This window comes from Saccopteryx bilineata, chromosome 9, assembly GCF_036850765.1.
Source record: "Saccopteryx bilineata isolate mSacBil1 chromosome 9, mSacBil1_pri_phased_curated, whole genome shotgun sequence".
NCBI lineage: Eukaryota > Metazoa > Chordata > Mammalia > Chiroptera > Emballonuridae > Saccopteryx > Saccopteryx bilineata.
This window is the reverse complement of record NC_089498.1, coordinates 20,188,582-20,207,955: the sequence shown is the minus strand read 5'-3', so window position 1 is coordinate 20,207,955 and position 19,374 is coordinate 20,188,582. Positions and strand designations below refer to the sequence as shown.

At 43.3% G+C, this 19,374-nt stretch overlaps 1 protein-coding gene across 3 annotated transcripts in view; it reads right to left on the bottom strand.

Annotated features, from left to right (window-relative positions):
* WWP2 (WW domain containing E3 ubiquitin protein ligase 2) overlaps positions 1–19,374 on the bottom strand; it is a 153,729-nt gene that overhangs the window by 47,173 nt on the left and 87,182 nt on the right. For all 3 annotated transcript variants that reach the window (XM_066242088.1, XM_066242089.1, XM_066242090.1), the window contains exon 7: positions 15,495–15,622. In XM_066242088.1, coding sequence (XP_066098185.1) covers positions 15,495–15,622 — 128 coding nt within the window. The remainder of the gene's footprint in view (positions 1–15,494; positions 15,623–19,374) is intronic.

Genomic DNA, 19,374 nt, shown 5'->3' with positions numbered 1-19,374 from the left:
TTTTTGAAACTAAACAAATTCATTTTAAATACTGTAAGAAAAACTAAATACAGAAGAGTAGCCATGAAAATTCTAAAGACAAAGAGTTGTGTGTATGTATATATGTATATGTGTATGTGTAATGGAGGAGTTAGTTCTCTAAAGCGTTAACACCTATTATAAAACTACAACACTGGCCCTGGCCGGTTGGCTCAGCGGTGGAGCGTCGGCCTGGCGTGCGGAGGACCCGGGTTCGGTTCCCGGCCAGGGCGCATGGGAGAGGCGCCCATTTGCTTCTCCACTCCCCCCCTTCCTCTCTGTCTCTCTCTTTCCCTCCCGCAGCGGGGCTCCATTGGAGCGAGGATGGCCCGGGTGCTGGGGATGGCTCCTTGGCTTCTGCCCCAGGTGCTAGAGTGGCTCTGGTCGTGGCAGGGCGATGCCCCAGAGGGGCAGAGCATCGCCCCATGGTGGGCAGAGCATTGCCCCGGTGGGCATGCCGGGTGGATCTCGGTCGGGCGCATGCGGGAGTCTGTCTGTCTCTCCCCGTTTCCAGCTTCAGAAAAATAAAAAATAAAAAATAAAAAAAACTACAACACTTACAACAATGTGGCACTGATATATGAATAGGCAGATGTCAATTAAATAAACAAGAAAGTTCAGAAGCATAATGAATACACATTAGAATTTAGTATATGACAAAGGTGGCATTTTAAATTACTGCAGAAAAGACAGGTTATTTGATAAACAGCTGTGAAAACTGCATGTACTGAACAAAAACTGAGTTATCTCCCTATCTCACATCTGCTCTTACATCAAAATAAATTCCAGATGGATCAGAGATTTCAACATTAAAAAAATTAAACTATAGAGAAATTTATAAAAAGAATATTTTTATAATCTCAAAGTGGAAAGGATTTTGAAATATTACACAAAATCTAGAAGTCATAAAAAACTGATAATTCAACCATATTAAAATGTTTTAAAAATCTAAATGGCAAAACACACACACACACAACACACACCATAAGCAAAATTAAAATCAAAACAAAAACTGGGAAAAATTACCAACTCATATTACAGGCCAGTGGCTAACTTCTTTGATCTAAAAAGAACTCCAGCCTGACCAGACGGTGGCGCAGCGGATAGAGCGTCGGACTGGGATGCGGAGGACTCAAGTTCAAGACCCCGAGGTTGCCAGCTTGAGCGCAGGCTCATCTGGTTTGAGCAAAGCTCACCAGCTTGGATCCAAGGTCGCTGGCTCGAGCAAGGGGTTACTCAGTCTGCTGAAGGCCCACCGTCAAGGCACATATGAGAAAGCAATCAATGAACAACTAAGGTGTCGCAACGAAAAACTGATGATTGATACTTCTCATCTCTCTCCCTTCCTGCCTTCCTGTCTGTCTGTCCCTATCTATCCCTCTCTCTGACTCTCTCTCTGTCTAAAAAATAATAAAAATAAAATAAAAAATTTAAAAATAAAATAAAAAGAACTCCACAAATCAGTAAGAAAAAGACTAAAAATATGCAGACACTTCACAGGTAAGGAAATACAAGTTAATCTTAAATATCTGGCCTGACTGGGTGGTGGCACAATGGATCAAGTGTCGGACTGGGATGCAGAGGACCCAGGTTTGAAACCCTGAGGTTGCTGGCTTGAGCACGGGCTTATTTGGCTTGAGTGCAGGTATACCAGCTTGAGCACAGGGTCATCAGCTTGAGTGTGGGATCACAGACATGACCCAATGGTTGCTGGCTTGAGCCCAAGGTTGCTGGTTTGAGCAAGGGGTTAAGCCCCTTTTTTTTCAGTACATACCCAGCTGTCACAGTTGTTTATCAAATAACCTGTCTTTTCTGAAAAAGAGGCTCTGCTGCAGCCCCCCAGTCAAGAAACATATCAGAAAGCAATCAATGAACAACTAAGGTGCCGCAATGAAGACTTGATGCTACTCATCTCTCACCCTTCCTGTCTCACTGTCCTGATCTGTCCCCTTCTCTGTCTCTGTTGCCAAAAAAAAAAACCAAAAACAAACACTTAAATATCTGAAAAAAAATGCTGAATCTTAATTATGAGACAAGAAATACAATTTAAGACTATAATGAAATACCATATTTTTTAAATGAGAGAGACAGACAGATAAGGACAGACAGGAAGGAAGAGAGGTGAGAAGCATCAACTCGTAGTTGTAGCACCTTAGTTGTTCATTGATTGCTTTCTCATATGTGCCTTGACTGGGAGCTCCAGCCAAGACAGTGACCCCTTGCTCAAGCCAGTGACCTTGGGCTCAAGCCAGCGACCTTTGGGCTCAAGCCAGTAACCATGGGGCATGTCTAGGATCCCACACTCAAGCTGAAAACCCATGCTCAAGCTGGTAAACCTGCACTCAATCCGGCAACCTCAGGGTTTCAAACCTGGGTCCTCAGCATTCCAGGCCAACGCTCTATCCACTGTACCATTGCCTTGTCAGGCTGAAATACCACTTTTTAACCTCATATTGACTAGAGAAAAAAATATTTAATCACACACTGAGAAGAATATAAGAAAACGCACTTTCACATACTGCTGGTAGGAACAGAAATTGCTAGAACCTCTATGGAGCACAGTTGGACAATATCAACAATTTATATGCAATAATTAAAAGTTGAGAGGAAGGGAGGGTGGGTGCGATAAAGAGAGGTGAGGCAGGGGTGTGGATAAAATTTAAATTGCCATGAATAAATCATAGCTGATTTATGAGTTCACTCCAATATTCTTTACTTTGTGTATGTCCAATGTTTGTGAACAGGAGGCACAAGATGTCTGGTTGTCTTTTGCAGTGTTAACAACCACCAATGATTATTGCTTAAATCCACTAATGTTTAGATTGCAAAACAGTAATATTCTAATTCTGTCATGCCTACAAAGAGAAACTTACCCTTATCAACTGTTTGGCTATCTTGAGGTTCAGTTTGTCAAGAAAAGGCAGAAAAAATGTTAGAGTTTTTCCTTTTATTTACCAGTTTTCAGAATAATGAGTTAATTTCCTCACAGTCTCCAAAAGTGAACAATGAAATTTGACTGGAAATACAGAGGGGAACACTCTGTAAAGTATATGATTGTCTAACCAGTACGCTGTATACTTAAAGCTAATATAAAATAATATTGAACGTAAACTGTAATTAAAAAATTAAAAAATAAAAAATAATTTTAAAAATGAAATTTTGTTTTGTTTAAAAATCACTATGAGTTCTTGGATTTAAACATATTTAAAATACACAGCTCACAAAAATTAGGAGATATTTTATTGCTTCATATAAAGCAGTATAGTTCAATCCACTGTAATTACTGTTCTTATTGAGACTAAAATTGTCCCCATTTTTGGCCGTGGTTAGCAGAAAAGAGAAGGGGCAAAACTCTTCAAATTGGCTTCAAGTTCTATGTAAAAACTTCTCAGATAATTATTAAGTAGGGAAGTACAGACAGCATATATATTATGTATGCGTGTTTAAAGAATATATATGCATACGCTGTATATTAAAAAATGCCTTGAAAAGAATCATAAATGAAATATGACAGTGACTGCCTCTGGGGAGGGAACCAGAGGCTTGAGGACTAGAATAGGAAGGAGACCTAACACAGTTTAGGCTTTTATATTTTTAAAGTGTTGATAGCTTATATATACTGCCTATTAAAAATAATTATTATGAAATTATTGACAAAATAAACAAAAGCAGAGCATCATGACACACCAATAAAAAAAAAAGGACTCTCCAATCAACACTATTTGGATCCGCTGTTCACGCAACTGCCAATGTAGTGAGAAGGGTTCCCATCAGGACTGGATCTGACCACAGACCTATCTGAGAGCCTTTTACTCACCCAAGTAGCTCATCTATCTAAGAGTTTGTGCTGCACCTCAAGTTTTGTTTGGAAATAGAATACAAAAGCCAGATATTCTACACTGACAAACTTTCTGTGTCTGTGTTTATACCGTTCTGCTCTCAAAGAGTGTGTGTGTGTATGTGCGTGAGTGCGTGTGCACACGCAAACATTCTTAGATTGTGGGAGCTTGAAAGAAGCTCAGAGGCAAATCTACCCACTCACAGCATTTAGTCAGAGGAAACTGAAGTTCAGACAATTAAATTATTGACCCAAGTTACTGGGCAAACCAGTGACAGATCACCATACTTGAGCCATGATGTAACTTAAACTAGGGAAAAACACTGGATTGTCAAAGACAAAGACTTACAATCATATCAGGCCTCAGAGAATTGCTGTATTTTACATTTTAGCTCTCTTCGATATAACCAATATTCATTATGAATCATAATTATTTGATGTATACAATTTATGTTCCCCAAAAGATGGTACCCTTCTCGAGCATGGGGGCAAATTCATTTTCTTCATTTTCATTATTCCCACTCTGTACCTCCTATCTCTTGCCTCCACCTCTCTGCTGAACTCAGACGCCTCCCTGAGGGCCCTCTAGACCAGTACCTTTTTGGGGCCACGGACCGGTTTAATGTCAGAAAATATTTTCACGGACCGGCCTTTAGGGTGGGACAGATAAATGTATCACATGACCGAGACAAGCGTCAAGAGTGAGTCTTAGACAGATGTAATAGAGGGAATCTGGTCATTTTTTAAAAATAAAACATCGTTCAGACTTAAATATAAATAAAATGGAAATAATGTAAGTTATTTATTTTTTCTCTGTGGACCAGTACCAAATGGCCCACGGACCGGTACTGGTCCGCGGCCCAGGGGCTGGGGACCACTGCTCTAGACCACTCCAGCCCCGACTGATCCCCTGAGCAGGGCCCACAGCACCTGTGGTCTCAGCTCAGACACACAGCCCCTGTGACATCTGCTATGCTATGTTGGTTGGTACTTGGCTGATGGTCTCTTTTCAATTTGTTTTCCTGAAATAGATCACAAGGTAGATGCCGATTTTTATACTTCCTTACATTGTCCAGTATTTAGCTAAATGGCATTCAATAAATATTTGTTCAATAAATACTCTTTCGGCCCTGGCCGGTTGGCTCAGTGGTAGAGCGTCGGCCTGGCGTGCAGAAGTCCCTGGTTCGATTTCCGGCCAGGGCACATAGGAGAAGCGCCCATCTGCTTCTCCACCCCTTCCCCTCTCCTTCCTCTCTGTCTCTCTCTTCCCCTCCTACAGCGAGGCTCCATTGGAGCAAAGATGGCCCGGGCGCTGGGGATGGCTCCTTGGCCTCTGCCCCAGGCGCTAGAGTGGCTCTGGTCGCAACAGAGCAACGCCCTGGAGGAGCAGAGCATCGCCCCCTGGTGGGCAAAGCGTCGCCCCCTGGTGGGTGTGCCGGGTGGATCCCGGTCAGGTGCATGCGGGAGTCTGTCTGACTGTCTCTCCCCGTTTCCAGCTTCAGAAAAAAAAAAAAAATACTCGTTCAATAAACCAAATAATCTAGCAAAAGATACTTGAAATAAGCCTGACCAGGCAGTGGTGCAGTGGATAGAGTGTCGAACTGGGATGCGGAGGACCCAGGTTCGAGACCCCGAGGTCACCAGCTTGAGCGCAGGCTCATCTGGCTTGAGCAAAAGCTCACCAGCTTGGACCCAAGGTCGCTGGCTCGAGCAAGGGGTCACTCGGTCTGCTGAAGGCCCATGGTCAAGGCACATATGAGAAGGCAATAACTGAACAACTAAGGTGTCACAATGAGAAACTGATGATTGATGCTTCTCATCTCTCTCTGTTCCTGTCTGTCTGTCCCTATCTATCCCTCTCTCTGACTCTCTCTCTCTCTGTCTCTGTAAAAAAAAAAAAAAAAAAAAAGACTTCAAAAAAAAAAGAAGATATCTGAAATAAAACCACTACGCACATGGGTAACACTACCATTTATAAAGCAGGTCCTTATTAAAAGTCTTAAATTTTGCCTGACTGGGCGGTGGCACAGTGGATAAAGCGTCAGACTGGGATGAGAAAGACCCAGGTTTGAGACCCCGAGGTCACCACCAGCTTGAGCGAGGGCTCATCTGGTTTGAGCAAAAGCTCACCAGCTTGAGCCCAAGGTCGCTGGCTCGAGCAAGGGGTTACTCGGTCTGCTGAAGGCCCACAGTCAAGGCACATATGAGAAGGCAATCAATGAACAATTAAAGTGTTGCAATGCACAATGAAAAACTAATGATTGATGCTTTTCATCTCTCCGTTCCTGTCTGTCTGTCCCTGTCTATCCCTCTCTCTGACTCTCTGTCTCTGTAGAAAAAAATAAAAAATAAATAAATAAAATTATTTAAAAAAAGAAATTTTGGAATCATTTTAGATTTATAAAAAAGTTACAAAGATAATATGCCTTTCGCCCAGTTTCCTCTAATATTACTACCTTACTTCACCATAGCACATTTGTCAAAGCTAAAAAGTTATCCCTGACTCACCCTAGGCTTTTCTCTGAAAGCTCAGAAGGAGCTAATGTTAGTAGGAGCAAGTGAACGTATTCAGTGAAGGGTGGGATCTGTGTGCAAGGAGATGGGCTATACTTAGACCCATGTAATTAAAGATCCAGTTATGGCTGAGCATACTTAAACAGACAATTTTTTTAAGATAAAAAATTAACATCAGTACATTACTATTAACTAAGCTCCAGACTTCATTTGGATTTCACCAGTTTTTCCACTAATGTCCTTTTACTATTCCAAGATCCAATCCAGAATCCTGTGTTGCTTTCAGCAAGATCCCTTTCATTAGCTCATTTACCCTCTCTATAACCCCATGAAGATATTATTATTCCTGCTATACTGAAGACAAAAACTAGGCTCACAGAGGTACCGTTCAGAGAGGTGCCACGCAGTCAGCAGGTAGCGGAGCCAGTACTCAAATCCAGAACACCATAAAGTGAAAACAATGGAACAGGGTCGGGGGAAGAGAGATGTAAATGGCTTAGACGGCTTTCCTGTGTGGGAAGAAAAGCTGGGTACCAAGATGAGAGGCTAAATGGGGTAAGTAGGTAAAATAGCAGTTGACTGGCCTCCAGTTTCTGCAGCGATGGGTATTTCACAAGGTTCCCCCTGTGGTGCTGGTTAAACATTCTAACTTCATGAATCAGATATTCATTCAGGACTAAGACTCTAATACACTAGTCAGAGCTAGCCAAAAAAAGATCAGGAATTGGAAATTCTTTTTCTTAATCCTAGACACGCTGCCAGCTCACTGTGTGTTCCAAGATCTTTAGGTGCGTATGATGTTACACAGTCTTCTCAGCATCCCCCCACCGCCCACTTGGGCAAGGAGAAGGCGGTCGCCAACAATGAAAGCTTTTTAAACTGAAGATCAGCTTGTAACATACACTCCACAGTACAGTCAGTATCTCTCACCTGTGGAAACAAGCACTACAGCTCCAATGCAACTGATCACTCAGCTCTTCACAAGAGTGACCAAACTAGAATAAACCAAAACAGTTAGATGGAAAAAAGAAGAAAAACTTAAGACTGGACAATGCCAGCCCACGTTACCTGATGAGAAAGTTCAATCCTTCCCTGGCCAATATCTAGCTAGATTCTTACCACTTGTATTCCACCACGCTTCTAAGAATTCAAAGTCTGAAATTTGTTTTGAAAATGTATAACTGTCAAAGAATATTTTGGAGAAAAAAGTAATAGGGCAAAACTATCCCTTCCAGACATTAGAAAAACATACTATAAAACATCAATAATCAAACTCACATGACACAGGCTCAAAACTGGGGGAAAAAATAAATGGAATGTATAAAGAGTCCAGAAATGAATTCCCACTGCATATAAGAATGTGGTAAGTGATAAACACTAAGTAAAACCACAGTGAGAAAAGAAAACTATTTAATTAATGTTTATAGGAAAACAGAACCCTGCTATAGAGAAAAATTCATTTAACCCAGCCCTCATTATATGTATGTACGTATAAATACAGATAAACCACTATAAATTCCAGTAGGATAGTTATTTTTTAATATAACATCATGGAAAAAGTAAAATAGAATAGTCTTTATTCCATCTATAGACAAAAGAGAATCTTTTCACTACTGAAGCGAAAGGTAAAATTACAAGCATTTAAAATGCTCAGACATAACAAATTTGAAATTTTTAACTTTTTCTACAAAAGCCACTAAAATGAAAAGGGAAAACGTATAGTCACAAATATATTGCTCACAAAAATAAGGGGATATGAATATGAAGCGATAAAAAAAAGCATTTGATATTTTTTATTAAACAAGAACATCAGAAAAGCAAAGGACAAGTCAAAGAAAGTTGTTTGATTATGCAAATTAGATGCAAAACCAACTTTTATTTCATTGGTGAAAATGCATGATACAAAAGGCTGAAAGTACTGAAGTATCTGTATGGTCCCTGATCCCCAAATTTTTGTGAGCAGTGAATAATAAACAAACTTGTACCTAGATACTTCCCACCCATTAGAATGGCTATTACCGAAATAGCAAATGTTGGAGAGGCTGTGGAGAAAAAGGAACCCTCATACACTGTTGGTGGGAATGTAAAGTAGTACAACCATTATGGAAGAAAGTATGGTGGTTCCTCAAAAAACTGAAAATAGAACTACCTTATGACCCAGCAATCCCTCTACTGGGTATATACCCCCAAAACTCAGAAACATTGATACGTAAAGACACATGCAGCCCCATGTTCATTGCAGCATTGTTCACAGTGGCCAGGACATGGAAACAACCAAAAAGCCCTTCAATAGATGACTGGATAAAGAAGATGTGGCACATATACACTATGGAATACTACTCAGCCATAAGAAATGATGACATTGGATCATTTACAGCAAAAATGGTGGGATCTTGATAACATGATACGAAGTGAAATAAGTAAATCAGAAAAAACCAGGAACTGCATTATTCCATACGTAGGTGGGACATAAAAGTGAAATTACGAGACATTGATAAGAGTATGGTGATTACGGGGGGAGGGGGGAGAGGGAGAGGGGGAGGGGCACAAAGAAAACTAGATAGAAGGTGACAGAGGACAATCTGACTTTAGGTGATGGTTATGCAACATAATTGAACGACAAGATAACCTGGACTTGTTATCTTTGAATATATGTATCCTGATTTATTGATGTCGCCCCATTAAAAAAATAAAATTATTAAAAAAAAAAAAAAGAATGGCTATTACTGGAAAAAAAAGAAAAGGAAAAAAACAAGTATTGGCAAGGTGGAAAACAGAAACCCTCAGTCATTGCTGGTAGAAATATGAAATGGTGCAGCTGCTCTAGAAAAGTTTGAGGGCTCCTCAAGAAGTTAAACACAGCCCTGGCCGGTTGGCTCAGTGGTAGAGCGTCAGCCTGGTGTGCGGGGGACCCGGGGTTCGATTCCCGGCCAGGGCACATAGGAGAAGCGCCCATTTGCTTCTCCACCCCCCCCTCTTTCCTCTCTGTCTCTCTCTTCCCCTCCCGCAGTCAAGGCTCCATTGGAGCAAAGATGGCCCGGGTGCTGGGGATGGCTCCTTGGCCTCTGCCCCAGGCGCTAGAGTGGCTCTGGTCGCAGCAGAGCAACGCCCTGGAGGGGCAGAGCATCACCCCCTGGTGGGCAGAGCGTTGCCCCTGGTGGGCGTGCCAGGTGGATCCCGGTCGGGCGCATGCGGGAGTCTGTCTCTCCCCGTTTCCAGCTTCAGAAAAAATAAATAAATAAATAAATAAATAAATAAATAAATAAATAAATAAAATAAGAAGTTAAACACAGAATCACCATAAGACCCATCAACTCTGCTCCTAGGTGTACAGACAAAAGAACGGAAAGCCTGGACTCAAACAGATACTTGTACACACGTCACAGTAGCACTGTTCACAATAGCCAATAGGTGGACAGCATCCACACATCCATCAACAGGTGAATGAATCAATATGATGTATATCAATGTAATATATACATACAATGGAATATTTATTATTTAGTCTTTCTTTTTTTAATTTTTCCATTGATTTGAGTGAGAGAGAGAGATTTCGTAAAGGAGGGGGAAGAAAGAGAGAGGGAAGCAGCAACTTGTTGTTCCACTTAATTGTTCCATTTAGTTGGGTACTCATTGGTTGCTTCTCACACATGACCTGACTGGGGACTGAACTGATGAGGAACAAACCTGCAACCCTGGCACATTAGGACGACACTATCCACTGAGCACCCTGGCCAGGGCTTATTCAGTCTTGAAAAGAAACAAAATTCTGACACATGCTACAACATGGATGAATCTTGAAAACATGCTAAGTGAAATAAGCCAGAGATGAAAGAACAAATCATTCCACTTATAATATGGGACACTTAGAATAAGCACATTCATAGAGACATAATGCAGAATAGAGGTTACCAGGAGCTAGGGCTGGAGGGTGGAAGAGAGGAGAATGTTATTGTTTAAGGTAGAGAGTTTCAGTTTGAGATGATGAAAACGTTCTGGGAATGGATAGTGATGTAGTTGCACAACACTGTGAATGTACTCAATGTCACTAAATTGTACACTCAAAAATGGTTTAAAGCCCTGGCCGGTTGGCTCAGAGGTAGAGCGTCGGCCTGGCGTGCAGGAGTCCCGGATTCAATTCCCGGCCAGGGCACATAGGAGAAGCGCCCATCTGCTTCTCCACCCCTCCCCCTCTCCTTCTTCTCTGTCTCTCTCTTCCCCTCGCACAGCCGAGGCTCCACTGGAGCAAAGATGGCCCGGGTGCTGAGGATGGCTCTGTGGCCTCTGCCTCAGGCACTAGAATGGCTCTGGTTGCAGCAGAGCAACACCACAGATGCGCAGAGCATCGCCCCCTGGTGGGCATGCTGGGTGGATCCCGGTCGGGTGCATGCAGGAGTCTGTCTGACTGCCTCCCGTTTCAAACTTCAGAAAAATTAAAAAAAAAATGGTTTAAATGGTAAATTTTATGTTACATATATTTTACCACAATTTGTTAAAAAAAAAAAACAAAAAACTTGAACCTAAGATATATAAATAAACCTCCAAATCTCCAAAGAACAATCAAACACTATTAAAAAAAAGTCACACAAGAAAAAAGAAATAGTCAAGCAACTAATAATGGAAGAAATGCAAAGAGGTTAAACAATGAGGTGGCACTTAATACCTGTTAGTAAATGGATCAACCAGTATTTACAAAGTTGCAGAAAAAATAAACCTCAAGTAGCACTTGAGGAAAATATTATACTGCCTTATGATATATGACTGCTTCAAACCTAGGCAATCTGATAATATATATTAATATCATTTTTAACCCTTTGAGTAGTTTTTTTCATGCTCACTGACACCCAGGAGTGAATTTTTTCAAAATTTGAAATTAGTTCCAGTTATAGTTTTATTAACTTAAAATCATGTTTGTTTGATAACCAATTTATGGAAACAAGAACATACATTTGCTTTTTTTAAATGTTGCCTTACACTTGTACGAGTGTACTCTGGATAGTCAGGAGGCACGAGGATGTACATGAACATTCGTACAACTCAAAGGGTTAAAATTCAGGTCCTTTGACTCAAAAACTTCATTCAAAAATAAACAGGCCTGCCTGACCCATGGTGGTGCAAAGAGCATTAACCTGGGATGCTGAGGTCCCAGGTTCAAAACCCCGAGATTACTGGCTGGAGTGCAGGCTTGCTAGTTTGAGCGTGGGGTTGCCAGTTTGAGCATGGGATCACAGACATAATCCTATGGTTGCTGGCTTGAGCAAGGGGTCACTGGCTCGGCTTGAGCTCTATGGTCAAGGCATATATGAGAAGCAATAAGTGAACAACTAAAGTGATGCGACTACAAGTTGATGTTCCTACTCTCTTTCTCTCTCTCCTCTTTAAAAAAAAAAAGAAAGGAAGAAAGAAGGGAGGGAGAGAGGGAAAGAGGGAGGGAAGAAAGGAGGGAAGGAGAGAAGGAACGAGGGAGGGAAGAAAGGAGGGAAGGAGGAAGGAAGGAAGGGAGGGGAGGGGAGGGAAAGAGGAGGGGAGGGAGGGAGGGAGAGAGGGGGGAAGGGGGAAGGAAAAGGAAGGAAGGAAGGAAGGAAGGAAGGAAGGAAGGAAGGAAGGAAGGAAGGAAGGAAGGAAGGAAGGAAGGAAGGAAGGAAGGAAGGAAGGAAGGAGACAGGCTCTGGTTAGGTGGTTCAATGGATAGAGTGTCATCCTGGCGTGCTATGGTCACAGGTTCAATCCTTGGTCAGAACATATATGAAAAGCAACCGATGAGCGCACAACTAAATGGAACAACTAAGTGGAACAACAAGTTGAGTTGATCTCTCTCTCTCCTCTCAAATCAATGGAAATGTTAAGAAAAAAAAAAAGAAACAAAGCTAAGTGCTGAACACACAATACAATATACAGATGATCTATTATAGAATTGTACACCTGAAACCTATATAATTTTATTAACCAATGTCACCCCAACAAATTCAATAACAATAAAAAAAAGAAGCAAAGCTGTGTGCAAAGATGTCTACATCAGGATTTTGTTTTACAATGGGGAAATACACTAGAATTGAGGAATAGTTAAAGGAATTATGGTGTGTGAAATGGGAATCAGGCCACTAAAAAGGGGTAGACAGAAGACCGCAGATACATGGAAGCATGTATAAAAAAATAATAAAATTAATAAAGGAAAATCTGCATAATTATAACCCTATGAATTTATTTATAAAGATAAAAACTAATGTTGACTAAAAACTAACTGTGTCCCAGACACCATGCAACCATGCAGGCACTCTATATATTTTATATAATTTATTCCTATAACAATTCTATCAGGTGTGTGTGTATATATATATATATATATATCTTGCCCTAACTTTATTAGTGAGAAAACTAAGACCCAGAAATCCCCTGGACCTTATGCACATACCATGCCCAAGGGACTAGAATCTGACCACAGTCAGTGTGACTCCCAACCTGTGTGCATGGAAATCACATTTAAGGGAGGAGTGAGAATGTAATTTTTTTGGATAAAGTTTTCAATAAAAAGTGAAAAAAAGTAAATCATTTCACACAAGTCTCAATGAAGTGCTATACCATTAGTCTATTTCTCAATTCCACTCCTTCTAAAACTTAGAAATATTATATTTATACAGACAGGCTGCCATTCACTTTCATTTTATAAAAAATGGTTACCTTACAGTTGTGACAACACAAAAAAACCACCTGGAGCTCAGCTCCGTTTTTGCCCCAAATGTCTTTTTCATGCAGAACTGCAGCGCACAGCCAAAGGGCTTGCTAAATAAATCTCGGATGTCTGTGGAAACATTTCCTGGAGGCACGGCTCACTACACCACCATTTTGGAACTGGTCCTCACAGTTCTAAGAGCAATGTGTTGAAGGATGGAGCATTCATATCCTCAAAAACCCTTCTGCTCTTGTGCTGCCAAAGTGGGGGGCTTCTGTGTGCTCCCCAAGGAAAAGGTGAGATCTTTCTGCACCCCTTGGATAGACATTAAAGAGCCTGCGAAGTCCAGGCTGGCAGCGAGGCAAGGGTGAGCTGTCATCATAGCAGAGAGGAGAAAGGAGAGGGATGAGGCAGAAGCCAAGACCGTAGTATTTTGACAGGCAGAAATCCCTTACATGCAGCGACTGTCCTTCACAGATGGGTTTTGGGAACAGTTTGGGCATTCAGATACACCGCCGTCAAACATTTCTCCAAGGCAGTTTGGGGTTATGGATATTTGGCTTTCTGAAGACATGGCTGGCACCTGCCCCGTCTGCTGAAACATAATGTTCCTGCAGATAAGGGCAATACACAAAGGTACCTAAAAATTAATGTCAGGGAAATACAAATCTGTTGAAAGGTCCAGAGTGACTCAAAGACCATCACCATATAAAGTCCATTTACCAACAGCTGTCACCATAAAGCAGAGGAGGCTGAGGGAAACCAGCATCCCCTGAAGAACAAGGCGGTTGGTAACACGGCCAAGGCCTCCGGGAAACAACTGGTCCCAGAGAGCCAGTTTCCCTGCCCTGTTTGTCAACACTGGCTGTCCCACGAGCGACTTGATTTTCTCGGTCCATGGTCACCAGCTTGCCATTCCCTTCCCACAGGTGGGAGCGTCCACACTATGACTGGATGGTTCCAGCACTCAGATACAGGGGTTGGCACGGGAGCGCCAGGGGGGCTGGGATGCCACCTCTAGCTCAGCCTCATTTCAGGGTTCACAGTGAGCTGGTTAACTCAATTCCTTCAGGCAGGTCCCCAACTCAAGGGAGAAAGTCAGGCCCCCACACACGCAGTGAGCCGTGGAGGGCACAGGCCACTCCATCCTGTAGGCCATCGCAGGGAACAGCGTGACCGCGCACTGTAAGCCACCTGAGGGGCACCGCAGCCCTCACACGGTGCTGCCAGAGAACTGAGTCCTTAACAGGTAACCCAAGACAAGTTCCCCTCCTCAAGTCTGTCACACAAAGGCCGTTAACAACACCGTGACAACGCTTATGTGATCTGCTCCGGGTCTCCTGCCCTTCGTGTCAAACCTCTGCTATCACAAGCATCTACAAAAATTATTTCAGTTGTCACTTACCAATTTAAACACCTACAGTTTATCAAAGCAGCATCCATGTCCCTGCCCAATAGTCTCAAATTAAGACAAATTACCAACTGACCAGCCATCATCACTAAAGATCTCACAATTTTCAAGACACATAGAAAAATGAAGGTTTTTTTCCCCTTTTTTCCATTTCAATCCAACACCGACCTGATGAGACAGAAGGAAAGGGTGACAAAAAATGAATTGTTTTGAAATAGTTCCTTCCTTTCCCACTGACAGGGAAACAGAGTCAAGCAGAGTCGGCCTGAGTGGATGGGGAAGGGCTAGCTATCTCCTCTCAAACGGCACCAACACCCTCACAGGAACGGCCCTGGCACAGCCACAGCGCAGTGTGGCTTTGGGAAACAGAGTCAAGCAGAGATGGCCTGAGTGGACGGGGAAGGGCTAGCTGTCTACTCTCAAACGGCACCAACACCCTCACAGGAACGGCCCTGGCACAGCCACACAGCGCAGTGTGGCTTTGGGAAACAGAGTCAAGCAGAGACGGCCTGAGTGGACGGGGAAGGGCTAGCTGTCTACTCTCAAACGGCACCAACACCCTCACAGGAACGGCCCTGGCACAGCCACAGCACAGTGTGGCTCTGCCCCGTCAGCATCCCAACCGTCAACAGTGCTGCCATTTTCTGACTCAGCTCCTAGCAACAACACTCAGTTTTCTTTCTCCCTAAGTCTGATCATTTCCTTAAATTAAGAAAAAAAAATGTGTCATGTATATAAGCAAGATATCCTCTCACAATAAAATCCAATGTTGGTAAGAAATTAATAGAAAAACGAGAATTTTTTATATCTGTGCAAAGGCATATTTTAGAAGAGTCATATGGAGATTCACCTTCGCTATACAGAATATTACAGCGATAAAGGAAGATGGGTCAACGGAAAGACTGACGGACTCAAATTCATCTTAGTACTGGAGTCTTTTCTCACCCCCACGACATTCTGACACAGGCAGAAGCCCGACTCCATGTGAGAATGTGTTAGAGGCTGCTGATCAGGCCGGACTGGCATTCTGGGCTGTCACTCACCTGTGCCATTGGCCAAGCCACTGTGGCTTGGGTTCTTGACGGGTTGGCGGTGCCGGTTGGTAGTACCAGGGCTTCGCTCGCTGGTTGCTGTGGTTGTTCTGGCTGAGGCACCTGAATGCCTGTGCGTCCTGGGGGGTCAAAATATAAAGCAGACAGATGTAAGTTACTGTGGGGGAGAGAAAAAAAGAGGAAGGGTATCCCACCTAAGTCACCGTGTTCCCTCTCCCGCTGTTTATTGGAGGTAAGACCTTCAATAGCCCCTGTAGTCTTTGACTCAACAGATGCTGGCTCCAAATAGAGAGACGCAGGTAAGCTTCCTTCTTGGTAAAAGCCCAGAAGGCAACTTTCGGTAAACTTTTCCACTGGAAGTAAATAAATCCAGAGTGAATTGCTCCCACATCTGAAATAACTGGCAAAATATCCTGTGACCATCACATTATTTTTATTGGGCTCAAATATAAGAAATAAACAAAAAACACTGGACCACTGGACAGGGTACAGATGACATATTTCTCCTGTTATGCAGAGCCCAAAATTTCTCCAAATCCATTTTCTCTATTGTTAAAAGGTGCTTCCCTTTGGAACAGAAGTCAAAAGGCATTAGACAACTTCAGCCAATGCCTATGTTGACATGTTTCATCTAGAAAAGATAACTCCACAGTCCATCCAAGGAAACAAAAAACAATGCAGAAAGGGAACTACATCACATGGAAGATGGTGGGACCTAGCAACAGGGAACCTGACATCTTCACAGAACAACAGGCAGCGGCAGTATGTGTTACCACATGCCTGTGGTAACCTGACTTCATTCACTCAGTGAAAATGTCTAGACCCTTTGCCCTTCAGTTCAGCAGCTTTGTCAAAGGAGATTATTCTACTACTCAGTCATTATAGAATACAAGAGTGAGATCATTTAAATAGTATCCAGTGAAGAAAAGACCACTCCTTTCCAGGCAGAGAAACAAAGGTCCAGAGAACAATCTAGACCACATGACATGGGAGAACACCATGAACAATAAAAGTAATAACAACGACAATGTAAGTATATACCATGCATTGAGCTGCAACATTATATTCCAGGTTCCTGTCCTGTGCACTTTACAAATATTATTGCATTTAACACGTCAACCCTAGAAGTGCCTTACTATTATACTGTCCATTTTGCAGGTAAGAAGACCGACACAGAAAAGTCCAGAAAGACACAGAAAACACTCAAATTCAGGAACGCAAAGGTCAGTAGCCCACGCTCTTTGGTTGCAACCTGGGTGTGCGGCCTGGACTTCAGCTGAATCCGTCCCCAGTGGTTCCTTCGCTAGTCACTTAGCCAACGGCGAGGCTGAAGATCTAACAGAAAGTTCCCCACACTTGGAAGAGCTGTAAGCACCAGAACATCTCTGCTGGTCAGACACTAGCCCTGTGTTTTGGGACAAGCCTGAAGCACAAAAAACCAGAAGGTTCCTAGGAGAATAAGAAGTGCCTCCACCACTACCTTCCCTAGCACAAGAAACCAATTTTTCCAAGAGGGACAAAAGCCACAGTGTTAACAGTGATTATCTTTGGGTGTTGAAAATATGGATGCCTTTAGCTTTCCCTTTTGTGCTGGTCTAAATTTTCCTAGCTTTCTTCGTTGAGCTATGTACCCTTCCGAGAAAGGAAGAAAACAGGTTTTTAAAAAGAAAAAAAAAATGTTTTTTCTTGGGCCCACACAACTGAAAAACAAAAACAAGAAACTTAGCAAACCCTGGAGTCCTTCTTACCTAAAGACTGTATGGCAGTTAAAAATGGAGAGAGAGGGCACAACTGAGCTATGGAAATAAAGATTTAATTTGAACTCTCTTTTTCCATCTTATTTTTCCCTGAGCTAATTTCATAAATCAAAAGTTGTCAACCACACCTCAGTCAAGAAAAATATTTCAAAGTCCCTACTTCATGAGAAGAAATGTTAGCATTGAGCATTTTACCTCAACTCCTCATCGAAAGCAGAAACGGGTACAGACAAGTTCCAAAGGGAAATTCAGGCTTTAGCCACTGGTGAATGTGTGCATATGTGTGGAGGGCAGAGAGCTGGAGAGAGATAAAATTGGTTAATGGAGGGCTTATTTCAGCCAAGAATCCCCTTAAAAGGACAAAAAAAGTCTCTCTGATTTGATACTCAGTCCACGGTAGAGGGCTGCGTCGCCCAAGGAGAGGCAGGCCGTGTGGGCAGCGCGGAAAATGCAGCCTCAGGCCTGTCACACACAAGGGCTCTGACAAGCCCATGATTACGGCCAGTTGCCAGGCTGGTACCTCAGCAGAGCAAGCAGGGCACGAAACAGGGTGGGTTCCATTACTCTCCTGGCTCCTCCCTCCCATCCCCGAAAGGGCCTGCGGTCAGAGTCGAGAGAGAATACTCTCAGAAATGTTTAACCACTAATGATAGCAGCTTCCCCTGAATGACAGGCTGGAGCGGAGCTGGGATTAGCCCATAAACCAGGGGCAGCTGGGACCACTTTGCGTGAACTGCCGTCGCCTCGCCTGAGGCCCCGGCCACCCCTGCTCCCCTGGCCGCCACATACACCAATGGACCGACCCTCCCTGCAGGTCTTCCTTTGCCCTGAATCTGGAGCTTCCACCTTTTCCTCTTGAATTACCTTTAAAATAAAGACTCTCAAAAGGAAGAGAAGGCCTCAATGTTTCAGGAAAATCTCTTCAGCAGTTTCCTCTCTTGGAGGACTCTCTCAAGCCTTAAAAGATGGGATTGTGTCATGATTAAAAGCTGGCCCAAATGCTGAAACCACACACCATAAGCCAAAATAGTATCAGGACAAAAGCGGGCGGTGGGGTGGGGATGAGCTGGGCTCCACCACAGACAGCCTGGCCTCAGCTCTGCCGGTGACTTCAACCTTGGCCCTATCGCCACCGTCTGAGGGCTGGGGGCACAGGGAAGTTATGCAGCCCCCGCCCGGGCAGTCAGAGAAAGGGGAGCAGCGAAACTCACAAATGGTTTCAAGTCACCTAGTCACAGACATTCAGCTCTCTTCACAGCCTGCCCCTCTCAACGCTGGCGTGCCCTCACCTAGGTGCCTCCCTCAGAAACTGAGGCTTCCTGAGCAGTGGCCAGGAAGACCGGGGCCCTAGGATTCTCTCCAGCTCCTGAAAGTAGATCAGATGCAGGTAAGGTCCCCAGGACCAGTCTCGGGGCTGTCCCTTGACATGCAAGTTTTGACATTCAGTGTTGGCCTCAGTCCTCAGCTGACCCTGACAGCCAGGACCTTGGTTGGATTCCTTGGGACATCTTGCATTGCTCCTCATGAAGGCCACTGAATTCCATTCTGCCTTATTTTCTGAGCTCTGGGGTCTGAGCTGGGTCTGGCAACCCAACCAACACCATCCCTGGCCTCAAGGAGCTCCCAGCCCAGGGAGAGGCAGTGGGCTGTAATCTGGCTCAGACACGATTTCCACCCCACCCTCCCACGCTGAGGTGCCGGAGCTATCTGGCTGGTTAGGGAGCCTAGACGACAACCTGGCATCGTCACCCCCGTACAGCTTGGTTGACCGTCATCACGTATGTAATACTTCACGTGGAGTAATTCAACAAACAAATTTTATTTGTGTGCTAATAAAAATGAAGCCAGTCCTGGCACTGGTAACACAAGTGAAAATGAAGAGCTGAAAAAACTGATGGCTCACGAGCCAGACACAAAATTTTCTGCTAAGTTACAAAGTGAAATTCAAAATTTGGTGGTAACTCAGAATTTGAGATTGGTAAGTCTATTTATGTGGAAACTGATTTTAAAAAGCAGTTGGTAGCTTCATTAAATTCAAAGCTCCTGTTTTTCTAAAGACACTGTCAAGATAATTCATAGTCTGGGGGCAAATATTAGTAAAATGCATGTCTGAT